The sequence below is a fragment of the Chroicocephalus ridibundus genome, chromosome 8 (genome assembly GCF_963924245.1).
Source record: "Chroicocephalus ridibundus chromosome 8, bChrRid1.1, whole genome shotgun sequence".
Lineage (NCBI taxonomy): Eukaryota > Metazoa > Chordata > Aves > Charadriiformes > Laridae > Chroicocephalus > Chroicocephalus ridibundus.
In genome coordinates this window covers 53877549-53895007 of record NC_086291.1, presented here as the reverse complement: position 1 = coordinate 53895007, position 17459 = coordinate 53877549, and the positions used below count along the sequence as shown (strand labels likewise).

The window sequence follows — 17459 nt, the reverse complement described above, 5'->3', positions numbered from 1 at the left end:
TGAGAGTTATTTTAAGAGTTATTAAAATAGGGATATGCTGGCAGAGTTTGTGTGGGGATGGCAGGGGAATCTGGAAAGAGGTCAGTGACGGAGATTACACAAACATCTGACCGGCCGAGCTGATCCTGGGGTGTGGGTCTGAGCATGTCTGAGCCCTCTCCAAATCCTTTCCAGCTCTTTTTTTCCATGACCGTGTGTGCCAGGAACCAGCACGTGAACTCTGGAGGCTCGTGCTTTAATTGTCAGCACATGCGACACTGGGCATTGCTGTGTCTTCTCTCTTGTTACTCTGGAGGTAGATAAGATTACAGCTGATACGTGAACACGCCGCCACCATCCCTCCATTATAACATGGAGACACACAGATTAGAGGCTTTTTAGGCCTGGAGCTGTCTCTTTGTTCTGTGTTTATGCAACACATTGTGCAATGAGATTCTGGCCTCTAGGTGCTAACACCAAAATGCAAATATATTGATTACTAGGGAATAAAAGCAGGCATGTTCACAAAAGCATGCTTTGATGAACCGGGGGAAAAAGCTTGCGAGATAGGAAAGGATCAGAGGTCTTTAGAAAACAGAAATTTGCTCGGGATTGTTTGGAACTATGGGATCAAGCTGATGCACAGAAAATCTTCGGTCTCTTTCACTGCATTTTTCTCCTCGTTTTCTGCCTGCGTGTTTATTTAAATGGCACCAGTATCAGGGAATCTTGTCCCAGACTTGTCTGTGAATCTTCTGACGTAATACTGGCACTATAGAAACAATTAGGAAATCAGCAGAGGAGAAATCCTTTGCTACCCAGAAATTGGAGCAGATATAACGGCAGCAAGGAATGCTTCGTAAAAGCGGTTATTAAGTTTACCCAATGAATCACAAGGATTTGTAGCCTACCTGTGCTCCAGAGCATCGTGGCAACTGTCTCTAAGAAAAGGAATCGTAGTCTCGTATTGATGAAAAGCTCTCGGTGCCACGCAGCCCAGACGGCAAATATCCCGAGCAAGCAGCGAGAAAAGCTCAGGTGAACCTCAGCGATGCCCGGCGCTTCGCTGCGGGCAGGCCACGGGGGATTTTAAGCACCTTCTTTTTAAAGGTTATAAGGGTTTGCAAGCTCAAATTGACTGCAGTGTGATCCGAGGCTGTCCAGTACGACTGGAAAATGAGGGCAGTTAATATGTTTAAATGTGGATTTAGATGCGTAACTTTCTTCGCGGGCTCGTTTTGAGACTCTCTTGCGTTTCCAGATAGATTTGTCGTCTTTGCGTGATCCTGCCAACATCAGCCCAGTCCATAGATGGTGATGGTTTTTTTGCTAATTACTATACAACCTGCTCAGCCTTTCTCCTTACTTTTTGCCTGAGAGAGGATTTCAAGGAGACCGTCTCAAAGGTGAATTGAAATCAGATAAGAAAATAAATGTTTACAAATATCTGCATGAGATTCCAAGGCGGGATACGTGCGCAGAATTAGACATCTTGAATACATACTTTTTTTTTTTCAGGGAAAGCGAAATGCTTTCCACCTGCCAAGAGCTGAGTTTGGACCCTCGGGGGTGCGTGTCCCTCCTGCTATAGTTGATAATGTCACTAACACCTCCAGCAGTGTGAGGTATGCAGCTTTAACCTTGCTTTTTATGTATTCCCGATTTCAACAGCCAGGAAAAAATTCAGAGCTCAGTAATCTTGAACTGCGTTCCTAGAAGGTAAAAAGGCCTTTGAATTCACCTTTAAAATGCGCTTGCTTTTATTGGCTCAGGCTGTCCGTCAGTGAACGGTTTGGGGTTTCAAACAGGTGGAGTCTTTAGGGATGTGTTTCCTCCTTTTTGAAGTATTTCGTTTCACCCTTAACGTAACGCGCTGTCTGCACGGAGCCGCATCAAGTGTCAGCAGCACTTTCCTGCTGTCCCTTGCTGTCAACAAGAAATCTGTGCTCAGGAGAGGAGGGACACATCAGCCTTTGAAAGTTGAACTGAGGGACAGACTCACAGGGCACAAAACCAAACAATTTGCATCTCGTCGAGGCTCTGGGGTAGCAAAGAGAAATGTCTTTTTCCACATTGTCTCTTTTTTTTTTTTTTTTTCCTTCCTCCCATCAAATTTTCCACCGCCGTGCCAGCAAAAGTGCAGCTCCAGCAGCGAGCGTGTCAGTGGAGAATGATCACTGGCAGTTTTTAACCATTGTGTTTCTTAGATGTGCTCCAAAAAGGATTTGAGAGAAAAAAAACAAAAACAATGGTGTTTTTCTGGCAGCAGGCTGCCCGCGCCGGCTCTTCTAATGGTCGTATCTCGGAAGCGGCAATTGTTCCAGGCTGGCACAGGGGATCCAAAGAAAAATTCTACTGTAGATGCCGCTTCAGACCTGGGTATTGAGAGCACTTTGAAGCTGTCGGTTCAGGACAGACAGCAGTGTCACTCCCTAGGAAGAAAATACACTGCTAAAGTGATCCATTTTCTTCTGTGATTGTACATATTCCTGTTTCTCTGAGCGCATCGTCATCTGCAGATCTCCGAGATGTGTTTTCGGGTTCGTACAGCGTGATCGGTTTGGCCTCGCGCTCTGACGTGTGCTGTGAAAGTCTCAAAATCTTGAGCTTTTTTTTTTGGTCCTCAACAGAACAGCCCCGCGTCGCGCTGAGCCCAGCCGGCGGCCGCTGCCGGCGCCGCTCCAGCCAAGCGGGGGTGACGGGGCAGCAATTCGGCGAGTGAACGAGCTGGATTTTACTGATGGTCATTGTCACCTCACGCATTCGCTACCTTTAGCCAAAAAAAGAAACAAAAAAATATAAAACCCAAATAGTTTTAACTGAGCACTGGGGTAAAGGCTATTTTCAATTTTTGCCTTTCACGTTTTAATTGTACAGCAATAATTTTGCAATAGAGTTGCCGATGGCAAACATGCAAAAGACATTAACTTTATTTATGTTTGGGATTATTAATGTGGCTGTTAAAATACCTCCAGTTAGTTTTGATTGAATTGTTTTTTTGTGCGATTCTGTCGTTTAATGGAGCGGTAAATAAGAATTTCTGATAATGAGCCCAAGCATCTGTCACAACAACCTGGCGCTGGTTATTAACATTTCCATTAACGGCAGGGTGGGCAGTGATAATATGGAAACCACACAGTTAGAACAAAATAAATAGTTGGTGTCAGGCTGAGTGGGTGTTAATTACTATTTTATTTTATAACTCTGGGGGGAGGGGAGTATCGGTAGAAAAGTGTGACTTATGAAGGTCATTCTCTCTAAAGAAAGAAGTCTCCAGAGGAACAGAGAACCGGGGCTATCTAACTCGGGGAGTGAATGTTTTATCGCTTCTATTTATGGCCCATAAAGGGGCAGAGAGAAAAGAGGCGGCTTTCTCGGGTGGCCTGGGCGAAGGCTGCGGCGGCGTGAACATGGAGAAAGGAGAAGCCTACCCTTTGCCCTGCCTTTCTCTCCCTTCTTCTGGAGTTTGAACAGGACACGCTTCGGCACCTTTTCTGTAAACAGAACATGTGCGGGTTTGTTACGACCCGCCGGAGGCAGAGACAGCAGGGCTGGAGAACAGAGCGGCCTTGCTCTAGCCGCTGGGGAAGAAAATCCACGTGCACCGAGTTGGATCCGGACAAAGGGAAGGATGGTGTGACCCAGGTGCGCTCAAAGATTGGTTTTCTAGCACAGCAGAATGCAAAGAAGGAAAGCCATCAGGAGCCAAAGAGGTCCAGCACGTGTATGTGAAGGTATAATCAAGTGGCAAACTAAAAGTCATTTTGTCATACATAAAATATTAGTTGAATTGATGAGCGTCTGACGGGTTTTGGAGGTAATTTCAGGCAGGATTTTGGCCCTGAGTCTCGGAGCCTTGCGAACAGGCTGCTGGGAGGGGGGGCAGGGGCTGCGATGCTCCCAGCTCCTCTCCAGAGCGGTCGGTCGGGGCACGGTGTCGCCACCAAAGGCAAGCCCCAAACGGTACCGTTAGAGAACGAAGACAGACTCCTCCTTTCTTTTCCAAAAGTCCCGGCAGGATTGAGTGGATTTGGTGCCTAACCCAGCCTGCGTGGGACAGAACGTAACCCCGTCGGCGGCTGGGCTGCTCCCCGGTCGCTGTGTGCCGCCGACCCCTGTGGGGCTTGCTCTGGTGGTAGCCGGATTGTGGCGTAAACGGAGTCTGTCCTGGCTCCTGCCGCAAATGGAAAATCGCAACCTGGTTATGAACCAGTTCTGCTTGTCAGTGTTAATTCTTCTGTCCTCCTTTCTCTGTAGCACCAGCGCTGGCCCCGCAGAACATCCAAGTAAACTCCCTCTCTGCGAGCCAGCTGGAGCTCACCTGGGACCCCCCGCCTGCCGACAGCCAAAACGGGAACATCCAAGGCTACAAGGCAATCCTCCTGTTTCTACTGGTTTCATTTATCTCGCTTGGCATTGCTATTACTTGTGAGATAGCTCGACAAACTACAGTTGCCCTCACCGCGTAAGGCAAATTAAAACCGCGTTCAGACTGCAGTATGGGAACGGCACTAAGTCCCAAACCCAAAGGAAAGAGACTGAGATTTGTGGGGGGTGGAGGGAGGGAGGGAGGGAAGGAAAAGCCTGTTGCTATTTGTGAAAAAGGAGAGCATGGGGAAACAGGGTATGCAGATAAGGAGGCAGCTCCACTTAGGCAGGCAACATATCTGCTCCAAAAAGCAACAGGCACTCAAGAGCTAGGGGCAAGAACTGCATTGAAGAAAATTAACTGAGCTTTCTATCTCTCAAATGTTACAAGCCATTAGGAAAAACAGAACTTTCTCCAAGCGAGAAGCCTGAGCCAGGTCAGATTTCGGAAGAATTATTTCATTTCCTTAACTTAAACAAAATTAAATCATGGTATTAATTGCATTTGGTTCACAGGAGATGAGCACGTTGCAGAGGCATGTTGTTTAGCTTCTCCAGCATGAGAATGGACCCTCAGAGAGTGGAAATGGGCAAGTCTATAAACACTGGAGCTTGGCTTGGGTTCAGTGTCTGGCTCTGCCTCTCTCCACGAATTTAGGTCCATAAGCGAAGAAAAGCCAAGCCAATGTGAATAATCTGGCATCCCTTCCTGGCAGGAACAAGCATCCTTATATATCAATTCATGTTCTTTTCCTTTTGTACGTATATAGATGGCTCTAACAGCTTGGCTTGTAGAGCCAAGGTGGAGTCTTGCCTTGGCTCGTTCTCTCAACTTTCTGGCTTGCTTTGGCCTGTTGTAATGCTCTTGCTGCCAGGCCTGTCCAATAAGTAGGGCTGGCACCACTTTCCTCTTGGAAACGAACTTCTCCAAAGCCTAATTTTATGGCACCAGGATAAAAATTATGTAAGGGAAGAATGGGGAAAAGTACCTCAAGGAACTTTAGGGGAAGTCTTTATTACCCTCTTCAGGAGGGCATTTGCTTGGCTGTGCTGGTGCTGTGAACACAAATGGTGCAACTGTTGTGTGCACACAGAGGTGAATTATGGACCATCGTATCAGGATGCCAGTGCTGACAGGCAGCTAGCATCTCAGGGAGAATTTAAAAACTGACCTCTCATCGCTGAACTCTGGCAGCTCATATCTGCTGTCATTAGGCCATATTCTTCAGCCTGTGGTCTATTTTTGAGTGACGTACTCAGCTACGCCGTCGCTGGACTCGGGGGAATTTGCCAAGGGAAGAGAAAAGATTGGGCACGTGGTGAAAAGCATTAGTATCCCATTGAATGGAGGAGTGTAGAGCAAGACTGCGCCATCTTCTTGATCTCTTATAGCTGCAATGCCCAGATATTTTCTAGGTGTAGGATATACTGAAACATCTCACTCTCTCAACAGATTTATTACTGGGAGAGCGACGTCCAAAACGACACGGAGAAAGTGAAGGTCCTTTTCCTCCCGGAGACAACCGTCCGGCTCAAAAACCTGACCAGCCACACGCGGTACATGGTCTGCATCTCCGCTTTCAACGCGGCCGGGGACGGCCCCAGGAGCAGCCCCTCGCAGGGCAGGACGCACCAGGCGGGTACGGGACCGCTCTCTTGTCCCAAAGCACAAACTTGGTGATGACCAGCATGTAACTGGGCAGTGGGCTGAGAGAAATGGGTGGATGCAGCAGGGAACTGGTGTGTAGATTTAGCCTTTGGATGGGTCATTACATTGTAATGGGCTTGGGAGGGGAAAAAAGGGATCAAATAAGTGGACCATGTGGGAAAAGGAGCGATGCAGGGGAAACGAGAACATACTGGCAGAAGGACCGGTCCCTTCACAAGCTGGTCTGGAAGGTCTGTGGGTCTGGTTCTGGCCTCTGCTATCACATCTGAAAATCTGAAGAAACTCGTTTCCGGTGCCTTCCGATTCCCCAAACAGTCCCGTGGGAGAATTTTTATGCGTTTTATAATCCCTCCTTTTTTTCTGAAGCCACTGGTCAGACTGAGGTGTTTCTGTGCTGGACGTGACCGTGGTGGGGAGCGCTCCAGCGCAGGGCGAAGGCAATGCCCTTGGTGGCGGCTGTGACGAGGAGGTGTGCCCTCGGGCTGTATGCTCACGTAACGCCCTCCTGAGGGTCGTTTCCCTCCTGTGTCCTATCTCCTTGCTTGCTTTTGAGGTTCAGCTTTGCACCTGAGCGGCGGCTCTTTTTAGGCCAGGCTGCGTTTCTGATCGATCGCAGGACATTTGGGTACAATTGACAAATCCCATTCTCAGCTTGTTTCCTTTAGATTCAGGCTGGGCAAATAAACCCATGTTTTATAAGATGTATGTATATCAGATAGACTGCTCCTCCTGCAATTCAATCCATTTGTGATCCTTTCAGCACCCAGTGCTCCCAGCTTCTTGGCGTTCTCTGAAATCACTTGCACTACGCTCAATGTGTCTTGGGGAGAGCCGACAGCAGCAAATGGAGTCCTGCAGGGTTATCGAGTAGTCTATGAGCCTTTGGCTCCCGTCCAGGGTAAGAACGACCTCCGATCATACATATTCATGGGGAAATGACAGAAAAATACTGTAGTATCTTTTATCTCTGCCCAATTTCCCACTCGCTCTCTGCCGTTTTCCAAGAGAAGCCAGGTGGCAGAGGGTAAGTAAAACAATTCCGCTTTTGCCAAAACTGCTCAGCAAACTATAATATCGTGGAATATAGCTTTTGTCTGTCCTCTCTCATTTTCTTGCACAAACTATATTCAGTGTGATTTGAAAAGTCATTTTACTGCCATCGTTACCTGGTGTGGGCGAAGAGGAGACTCCGCCTGAGAGTGCCTGATCGTCTCCCCGCGTTGCGCTTTGGAATTGCTGAGTAGGCTCCATCCCAGAATAGTCGTCAGACGCATTTGTGTTGCTTATCACATCATGTGTCACTTCTGTTATCGCAAAGATTGCCCGGGCATCAAATGTGCTAGTCGTCACTGGTACCGCTGCCGCTTTTGACAGGGGAGAATAACTGCGATGGAGATTTAGTTGGGTCTGTTTACACGGAGTTTTCAAGCAGCGTTTTTAACCCAGCACCAGATTTAAGCTGGACCACAACAATGTGATGGCCGCAAACGTTTCATTAATTTGCCAGAACAGCAACAGAGAAGGATTTGGCAGTTTCTCTGAAAACAAATGTAAATTAATTCCGAAGGTGAATTAGAAAAGATTACAAAGTTTGTGGATGGTCTTATTAATATTTTTATATCCCTGGTAGATCGCCAATAGTTCAATAGGATGTCCGACTTTGGCAGTGTGACAGCAGGGAGAGTAATTTCAGCCATTGCCAATCCATTTTAAACTCCTTTCCAAAGAAATAAGGATATCAATCACTTGTATTTGCTTCTTCTGTAAGGAATAAAGATCTATATTGCCTGAATATCCATGTCTTGTGCACTGAGAAAGTTATATTCAGGAATGAAAACATGAGTATAAAAGCACTTTCAGCCTTTACGGTGGGCAGGTCTGAGCACAAAGGGCTAATGCAGAAAGCATTTCAGGTTCTGACCAAGAAACGTGCGCAGGAGGTTTGGGCTGTTCGGGCATTTCCTGCCTTTTATTCATTCCTACACAAGGTTTAAGAATACATTTTTTTTTTTTTTTTTCCCCTGAAAATATGGAAGTGTCAGATCGTGTTTGCTCTGCGTGCATTTGACTTAACGTCCTCAGAACCTTTGTTTTCTTTTCTCCTCTTCCCCACCTCTGCCTGTGCTATCTCTAACTCCAGTTTGTCTCTCCTTCCCCTGTAGAAGATTTCTGATGGGAGCAGGGAGGTTATGGAGGGCTTTTCCTCGGATTTCTACATTTTTGCCTAAATTTATTTCCCAGTTTCTACCCGTTTGCTCTCGTGCCAACATTTTTCTTTCAGCAAACTTATTTATTCTCCTGCCATGGTAAGCAATGCCTCCTTCCATGCCATCATTTTCCTCCAGAAGAAAAGCCACGCTCCTTGACTTAGAGAGCGAGGTAGAGCCAAACTCTTTTGAAGATGGAGCACGTAGGGGTGCGGAACGGAGGCAGCTGCCAGACCCCACGGTCCCGGAGGGTCCTTCCAGCCCCAGGTCTCGCCTTCCTCCGTGTCAACACTACAGTGGAACAATATGGATGGGCCAGACCCCCCCTGGAGCTTTTTTCCTGCACCTTTTGACTTTTCACCCGTTCTTGGTGTTCGACTGCGCATCCCCGCCGCTGTGACACCTCCTGCCTTCCCACGCACAAGCCGCCGCGTAAAACCTGCGCATTTTGCAAAACTTTCTTAGCAGCGATCTGTTCTTTAGCACAGCCTTCTCCCTGTTTGACCTTTTCTCGTTTAGGCTTTACAGTGCTATGTTTTACACAATAATAGACAACAAAATTGCCCTGGAGCCTTTTTTAACAGTTTCTTTTTTTTTTTTTTGAGCAGAGCTTCAAATGACAAATGCTTCCTGATTTGTCTCGGAGAAATGAAATAGTACACCTAGGGAAGGAGGGAGCACTTTTACTGCTTCCTCGTTAACCAAGGAAAGATTCCCCGAGTTATTAATTGTATCTGGGAGAAAACTTTGAACAGAAGTTGCTTGGACATTATTCTTTATTTAACTGATAAAAACCAAAAGAAACATCTTGATTTGCATAAAATAAGCATCTGGATTGAAAACATCTTCCTTCTGCATTTTTTCTGGAAAGACAAACTAGCAATCTGCCTTCTCTAGTGGGAAAAACATTTTCCCACTTCCTATCTTCTTGATTTGAAATGTGTTATGTACATCTACAGAACCAGAAAAACGCCCAAAGGACTCTGTAAATTTGAACTTTCTGTTCTGTAAAATGTTTTATAAATCAAATTCTTTCCGTTGACTTACTTTTCGAAAATTTCCATGAAAACTAGATATTTTTTGTTTTCAATGCACTCATTGCCGCTCTGCCCTTTATGCAGCATTGAGAACCTAAACGTAAAGCTATCTACGAACCTTGATGAAGGAAACAGCGCTGATTTTAATTCATCCATGCGAGGAAAATTCTTAGAGAGTGAGAAGAACGAAACACAAGTCACAACCAGCCTTGGCCAAGCTAATAGCGCTGTGATTGCTTTGTGGCATTTATAGCCACAAGTTACCTGGGAGATATACATCCTTCATTCCGCATTCCCGTGGTAATGGTGGAAATGACAGGATGAGATGAAAGGAAAGACCCTGTCCCTTGTTTCCTCCTCCAGGCAGCGTTGCGGGTTACTCGGCAAAGCAGCAGTGGAGAAGGGCTTGCTTAGGAAGCAATCTGCAACACGCGCTCCTCTTCGTCTACCTCCTCCTTTCTTCCCAGAATAATTAGTGAAGTTGCGTGTAGTCTCTTGGTAATTTCCCAGTTGTATTGTAAGGTTTTTTCTTGTCAGTACCCACTTATCAAGCTTAAACTCTAATTATACTTATCAGTGCTGAAAATTGGCTATTATCACTACTTAAACTCCTGCTAATTGTAAGAAATACTTTCTTAGCAAACTGTTAGATAATTTTACTTGCCATCTAGATGTAATAAGCTCCACTTGATTTCTTTTTTTGCATCGCCACCTTTTCTTATTTTTTTTATCCGCGTGGCTGTTCCAGGGGTGAGTAAGGTGGTGACTGTGGATATTAAAGGGAACTGGCAACGCTGGCTGAAAGTCCGAGATCTCACCAAGGGCATGACCTATTTATTCAGAGTGCAAGCCCGAACCATCGCCTATGGACCTGAACTGCAAGCCAACGTCACAGCTGGGCCAGCAGAAGGTAAGCGGAGCCATAAAACCATGTCTCAAGCCAGATCAGTTACAGAAATGCAGTCCAACAGCAGGGAGTAGCGCACTCAGGGCTTAACTTGAATTTCCAAGCCAAGGAGAAGTTGAGTCACAGGAGCTCAGGACATGATTCAGTGGGTTTTGCAACTGCCCATGAAAAATGTTTTCTTTTTCCCCTGAAATGTAGAAGTCTGATGTGAATAAACAAAACAGTGTGAATAAATCATAACGCAAACGGGCTAGCCAGGGATTTCAAAGCTGCAGCCTGACAGCGCGGTGCATAATTCTGACTGCGCTGCTCCGTGGTGGAGTCAGAACCGAATAACTCTGCCGAAACCAGCAGAGGTTCCTGGATGTAAGACCAGAAAGAATTTACAATTACTCTCTCCTGACACTTTGACTTATGTACTGGGAAAAGTCTGCGAATGTCCTGTTATGTCAAGAGGAGCAACTGGCTGAACGTCAGCATTCCCTGCTCGGCTCCATGTCTGCACCAAAGGAGCTGGTTTTCTTATTTGATCAGTGATTCTGATAAACAGATAATCTAACAAGGTAAATGCCTTCTGATGATACCAGCCTGTCTGGTAAATCACAGAACATCAGTGCGATGGTCACAGTTCTGAATTTTGCTTCGTTATTTCCAGCTCAGGGAAATATTTGCTCCCTCCATCAGAGCCGCTTTCTGGGTGCCAGCAAGCTGTCGTTTTGTCACGGTACCTTCCATAGCCGTTATCTGGGACAACAGCACTGTGGATCCACCGTCTAACTCTCGCGCCCCACCACAGACAGTTTAAAGCAGGAATCTTCTCTAATGTGGCCACGGCTTCCTCCCGTAGCGAACGGGCAGGCGTCTGTCCCCACCAACCTCTCCCTCAAACGCGGAGGCTGGTTTCGCCTCTGAAGTCGGAAATAGCAGTGGCAATGTGCAAATGCTGCAGATATGCTAATGGCTAAAAGGGGCATGTTTTTCTCTTTCCTTCTTAATACAGGCACCCGTAAACCCCAGCTATTGATACGTCACTGCTGGTACTAGTGAGAAATTTAGGTCACTAGCCCATTGAGCTCGTTTATGTTGTATGTATGTTGACCAGTGCCTATGGATAATTAGTTTTCCCTATATCAGTAGAAGAAATGAAGAATACTGCAGTCTGTCTCTGATACCACCACCGTTTGCCATTCTCTTTTCATCCTTCAGGTTCTCCCGGCTCCCCTCAGGAAATTCTGGTGACAAAATCTGCTTCTGGGCTGACGCTGCAATGGACCGAGGGAGATTCAGGAGAAAAACCCACAACTGGGTATATCATAGAGGCGCGGCCCTCAGGTAAGCCATGGGCAACGCAGAGAGCTTGGTGTCGTGCGTTCCTTTCCACTGAAACCCATCCCTCAGAGGAGAGGTTGTTTGTCGTCCCGGTAAGGCAGTGGGTGTTTGTGAGAGAACGCTATCGCCAGCCAGTATTAAGCCGTCGCTGGTTTATTCTGCGGTTTAGGAGATTTTGTCCTGTTTAGGAGTAGTCACAGAAAATCACCCTGAGTGCTCTGGCTTTCACTGTGCTACATCACTGGCAAATCATCTAGCTGATGCGCTAATATAGTTAATAATTAAAACTCACTTAAACGCTTACAGTATCTTTCATGTGCACGGACCAATAAGTGCGTGCAAACTGTATTTTGAGGACCGCAGATAGAAATTTGTCCTCTTCTGTAGCGGATTACAGCAGCTAGTTACGGTTTTACTGTTAATAACAGGGCCAGGACTCCAGCACCACGTACACGTCGCTTTCCCCGTTTGCTCTGCAGGGAGGGCAGTGCGGGGGGAAAGGAATCCCCTCACCACCACGGTTTTCCTTGCTGCTTTCTTGGAGCTCTTTTGCTTCTGGGATTTGCATCTTACTGAAGCTGCTCCATGCTTTTTCCAGAACATTTCCCCAATGGGACACAGTCATTTGGAACGTAGGCGTATGCTCCAGCCTGTTCCCAGCTTCTCTCAGCTTGGTACCCCTCGCAAATTCAAGAAGCGCATACTTTCCGGTAACCGAGTCATTAACAAAAAAGAGTGAATGCTGCCAGACCCCTGAGTAGTCTCACTTGATGATTTCCCTGCTCTCAGTGATGACGACAGTGAATGTTGATAACTATTTGCCGAGTACAGTTTTGCAGCTGGTGATGCATCTACCAGATACTTGTTTCACGTAGGCCGTGTTTGAATGTCACGATGTCAAAAGCTTTGCTGAAGTCAGGATGGATGATGTCTGCTCTTTCTCTTCTATTGACAAGGTCTGCTACCCTGTCGCAGAAGGAAATTAGACATGATTTATACTTGACATATCCATGTTGGCTGCTTGTTCTTTCCTTTTTTACTTCTAGGTGCTTGCACGTTGCTTGATTATGTATTGATTAAATGAATGCTTATCTGTTTGATCATATGAAGGATCCTAACTCTTTCTTGTATGTGTCTTGAATGTAAGGTTGCGTTTAAAACCAATGATGTTAATTACGTTTAACTAGACCAGTAAGAAAGTTATTGCCCGTGTTTCTGTGGTCATCACTGAAGATGCAGATTTCCATACTTGCATCTGTCAGAATTTGCTCCGTCGTGAGGCTCTGCCGTGACCCTAAAGTTTCTTCCTAATTTCTGTCATTTAACCTGACAAGTGTTTTCAAAACAAAGTGAAGGAAAATGTGTACCTTCTCAAAGCATTGCAGTTTCTCAGAGTGATCAAGGGTTTTTTTTAATTAAAGGCATGCTGCCACTGCGCTCCTGTTCCCCTTACATCAACTTAGTGATTTCTGACCGTATTTCTTCAGAGGTAAAAAACATCCTGTCTTATTTGAACAGCATTGTTTAAATAGCAAGTTAAACCAAAGCTGTTCATCGAAGTTCACTTACCAGCTTACGCTTCCCCAACCAGGTTTTTTTTGAGTCAGAGTGTTTCCACGGGAAACCTGCAGCCCACGTACAGATTGTCTGCTGGAAGTTCGACTCCTGTGAGCGGTGACGTTGCAAACTCACCCGGTGTTCCTGGGCTTGTCTCACCGATGGGTGTGAACGAACGTTTTACAGTTCATGGCCAAGGATGTAGGATTTGTGGCCCGCTCTTTTTGAGTAGGAAGAAAATAGTCCCTCCAAGGCAGGTCTGAGCTGCATTAACCCTGGGTCACTCCTGCTGGCCCCACTCCACTGATCCTGGAAACACACAGACGAGGTCTTATTCTCCTGCTCTTGCAACCTGACTGTTGAGGCATTTAATTCCTCTTCAGATTATTTTAATCCTATTCATGCTGCTGTAGCAAATGAACTGGGCATTTGTATGCTGGATTCTCATCCTTCGTTCTGGTTGCAGCTGTAGGAAGCGTGAAATGTGATCCAGGAGAGGGGACAGAGTAATTGGAACATTTGCTTATTTCACCCAAGCACTGGCTTCCTTTCTGTGCCGCTTTTCTTCCTCGTCTCTGCACGGAGGAGTTTGAAATCTGAATTACGAGCTTAACAAAAGCAGGGAACTAATTCCTCCTGTCAGGACTGGTCATTCAGAGCAGCTTCTGTTTTAATATAATTCTAAGATTTTGCTTCTGCAGGTTGATTTATATGGGTAGTAGAGCATGGATTGGAGCAACCTTTGTTTTTAAGGAGTTGTTGTCCAAGAGAAGAGCAGTTGACTTGTGCCCTTCACATAAAATCAAGGAAGAAAAAGATATTCATCCTCCTGAGATCAAAAAAGGGGCATTGAGCAGACAGATGAAAAGCTTTAGCTTGTTGCCAATATTTAAATGCAATACCACTACCTTAGCGTTTCACATCTCAAGTGTCATCTATTATAGGCCTCATTACCCCAAACGTTAAATGCTGTATCATCTCATTTTCCCTGCAGTAGCTCCCTGCCAAGACTCTTCCATCAGAGGAGGAGGGTGGCTTTCTGTCAGAAATGGCAAACCCTACCCCCCTTTTGTCACTTCCCTTTGAATTTTTCGGTGCCCTGCTGCGTCTCCCAGGGCTCCCGCTGCCCTGCTGGGTTTAGCAATGGTGGCAGCAGGCAGCTGAGATTGTTCATTTGATCTCTCCGTTTCTTTCCTGGATTTATGGAAGGTGACCGGGCTGACTACCTCCTCTGCATTCTGAATGTACTCAGACACGGGGATGGAGCAGGCGAACCGATATTTTTTCCAGAGTGATCTGTGCTAGAGGAAGACATTACAGAAACAGAAGAGTTTTTCTTTTCCTTCAACTTCTCTGACCCCGGAGAAATGGATTCCAGCTTAGCTCCTTGTGCATTACAAGAAATGCAATTAAGCAGCCTCTGTCACCGCCACCGTAAGCACTCCCTCGACATCAACTAGGCTGGCTAAGGAATGGGTATCAGATCCTGTACTCGGTTTTTGCATACAGAGGAAAAGTCAGAAACGGCACAACGATGATAAGGTTCCCAGTGCTGCCAGAGAGAGTGGAGAAGCTGGTTCCACCCCTCTCTTCCCAGTCCCACATCACATCCAAGGCTTCTCTCTCTGGCCCGTGCTTTAATGGTGGGCATGCAGCCTGTAAAGTACTAAGCGGTCTCACGCAGCCTTTCCTTCCCAGTATTCCCCTACCTACAAAGCGGGAGGTTTTGCGTAACACCCTAGGGATGCGCACTGCCAGGAGTGCACATTGACATGTTGCTGCCGAGCGTGTCACTTTCACGCGTGTCTTTGCCTCCCGCGGTCACCTCCAGCTGCCATGTAGGTGTTCGGTCAATCTGCTGCATGGCTCCTGTTGCCTCAGTCCTCTGACCCAAGGCAAGCTGATATCGATTTCCTCTTCTGCCTTCTCTCCCCATGATGTGTGTTGGGTTTTGTTTGTTTACTTTTCCCGAGCAGGGGATGACTTAAGCCCAGTGGGAGAGAATTGCATCTTAACATGCTTCCAATAGTAATATTTCAGGCACTCTGGCTGGCATGAACAGGCCGGTTAAACCTCAGATCGGCCACAAATCACGAGCTTAGGACACAGACAAGTCAGGAAAGTGTTTTCTTTTGCTCCCCAAGATGATCAGTTCCATGAAGGCAGCAGACGTTTTGGGGAAGAACCTGTCTGCTTCAAGTAGGGATTGTCCTTCCCAGAAATGCTGGTTTTCGCTTCCCTCACCCCGAGGGCAGATCTCACTTTAGTTTCCTTTCTGGTGTCTTGAGCGATGTTTTTATGTTTTCTTCCTTTTCTATTTATTTTTAAACAAATGAGGGAGCGCAGTGTCAAACATGGACACAAACCAGCAAAAGTCAGTAAATTCGAAGTGAAGGGTGCAGCTGCATCGCCGGCATCTGCCATGGGGCCTTTGGTTCGCCTCTGCTCGCGAGCGACATGCCGAGGCTGACAGGTTGTCAGCCTTCACTTCCCATTCTTGTCCTTCCGCTGGTTTGCATGATAATCCAGCCCTTTGCCTCTGACAAACACGTCCACGTTTTAATTTTGTCCTCTGTAGGAGGAACACTACCCGCCTGCAGCCGGCCCTTAACTCTCAGCAGCTTCTCCCCTCATAAACCTCCTAATGTGTAATTAGGAGGACATTTTACGGCCCGGCTCTCCTCTTGCTCCAAGAGGGGAAGGCCGGTGTTTAAGACCCGAATAGCTGACAGCTTTCCATCTCCCCAGCCGCGGCACGGCGGTTGTTTGTTAGTGGCCTGAGTTAGCGGAGCTGGCAGCCTTCGTTACTGACTGACAGTTTTATTCCGCGTGGAGACCCCGATTAATTGCCGGCGGAGCCAAGCTGGCCTGTGGGTGCTGCGTGTGGCCGCAACCTGCAGAGCTGCTCCCCGGTGGCCGGGAGGGCGGCCGGGGCAGGATGGAGGTGATTTCACCTTCCCCCATCATTCAGATCTTCTCCTGTTCACATTCTTCATCTCGGTGGGATGGAGAAGTCAAGGCTGGGCGATAAAGAGCAGGAAATAAGGCTGGGGCAGGGTGTGGTCAAGCATCGATAGAAACAAGAAACAAAGAAAAACTAATTTTTTTTGAGGAAGCCTCCCTTTTCCATCAGACATTTAGGCCTTTTTTAAGAAGCCGAGTGCCCAGTGAAAGGCAATACGAAATGAAGAAAGGGACAGATGTTATTGAAGGGAAAGCACTTGCGAGCAGAGCGAGTGCATCCCCGCTGCCAGCTGTGCTGCATCTCCCGGGACATTGGCCAGGAATGGGCTGGGGCTGGCTGAGTCCGGAGTCACCTCTTTGCGGGAGTCCGGAGCTGCAAACTTTGCTTTTCTCAGTGGTTTGTACGAGTTAATACCCAGTTGATATCCCAACCACAGCATGTGCATCTTTCCTCCCTAAAGTAAGTGGAAAATACTGTGTACAGTGTACTAATGATTTGCTACTGAACTTAAAGGCCAATCTTTGCTATCACAGGTGACCTTCTAATGAATTCTCTTTCAGCTGAACTTCTAACATTTAGAGCAAACCTAGTTTTGAGGGATGGGGAAGAGATGCAGTGAATGAATTCACAAGTGTGTGTTCAATATTTAATCTCAAAGTTCACCACTGAAATAAAACGCTTTTTTAGTTTGGATATATCCAGTTGCGATCTCTGTCTACAAAGAGGGGCCTGAATTTTCCAGATGGAGAGAAGATAAATTAATTGAGGCTTTGGAAGTAAAAACGTTGTTGGCCGTGGCTTGGGAAGCCACAGACCACACTGCACGCAGTGTTTTCTTGGAGTCAGCAGTGGGGCAGACATAAGGGTGTCCCCCCTTCCAGGCTGCCACCCTGCAGGCTTCTGACCCCCGTTGTTGCATCAGCACCTCTCTGGGATCCCAAGGATCACCTGCCGGGTCCCATCTTGGCGAAGCCCTGTTTCCTACCCCAGGGGGAAAAAAAAAAAAAAAAAAAAATTTGGGCAAAGATTCTGCCCATGAATGAAAGGGGGATGGGCCAGAGAAGATATGGCCACCAGCCGGAGCATCTCCGAGTCCCTCCAAAGAAGCATCCACTGCCCCACAAAGAAGCATTTGCTGCCCCACACCATCACCACCACAGAGAGGTGGAAATGCAATGTTACTTCTCAAGGGCAGTTTTCCCAACGTATTGCAAGCTTTACGGGGCCGTTAAATTTACACTTCCTTTGTCTGTTGGGTATTCTGCACTGTGCACCCTGACAGGTTTGAGAAAATGAGTGAGAAAGCGCGTGTGTGAACAGTTGTGTTCGTTGCAATGAGTGTTGAACGTTCATTTTTACTGTTGCCTTTTCTTCCCCCATTTACGTGGCTTTCAATGCTAACAAATTGCTTTTCAGACAATTCACAATGGGCTCAAATTCT

The 17459-nt window shown here is 46.8% G+C and overlaps 1 protein-coding gene across 8 annotated transcripts in view; it reads left to right on the top strand.

The window, feature by feature from the left end:
- Positions 1 to 17459, top strand: part of SDK1 (sidekick cell adhesion molecule 1) — a 411549-nt gene that overhangs the window by 373346 nt on the left and 20744 nt on the right. For 7 of the 8 annotated variants that reach the window (XM_063343255.1, XM_063343252.1, XM_063343253.1 and 4 more), the window contains 5 exons: positions 4237 to 4352; positions 5801 to 5987; positions 6777 to 6914; positions 10009 to 10170; positions 11374 to 11499. In XM_063343255.1, the coding sequence (XP_063199325.1) occupies positions 4237 to 4352; positions 5801 to 5987; positions 6777 to 6914; positions 10009 to 10170; positions 11374 to 11499 (729 nt within the window). Of the gene's footprint in view, positions 1 to 4236; positions 4353 to 5800; positions 5988 to 6776; positions 6915 to 10008; positions 10171 to 11373; positions 11500 to 13087; positions 16732 to 17459 lie in introns of those variants that run through there. The other variant, XM_063343258.1, reaches the window with a different exon arrangement.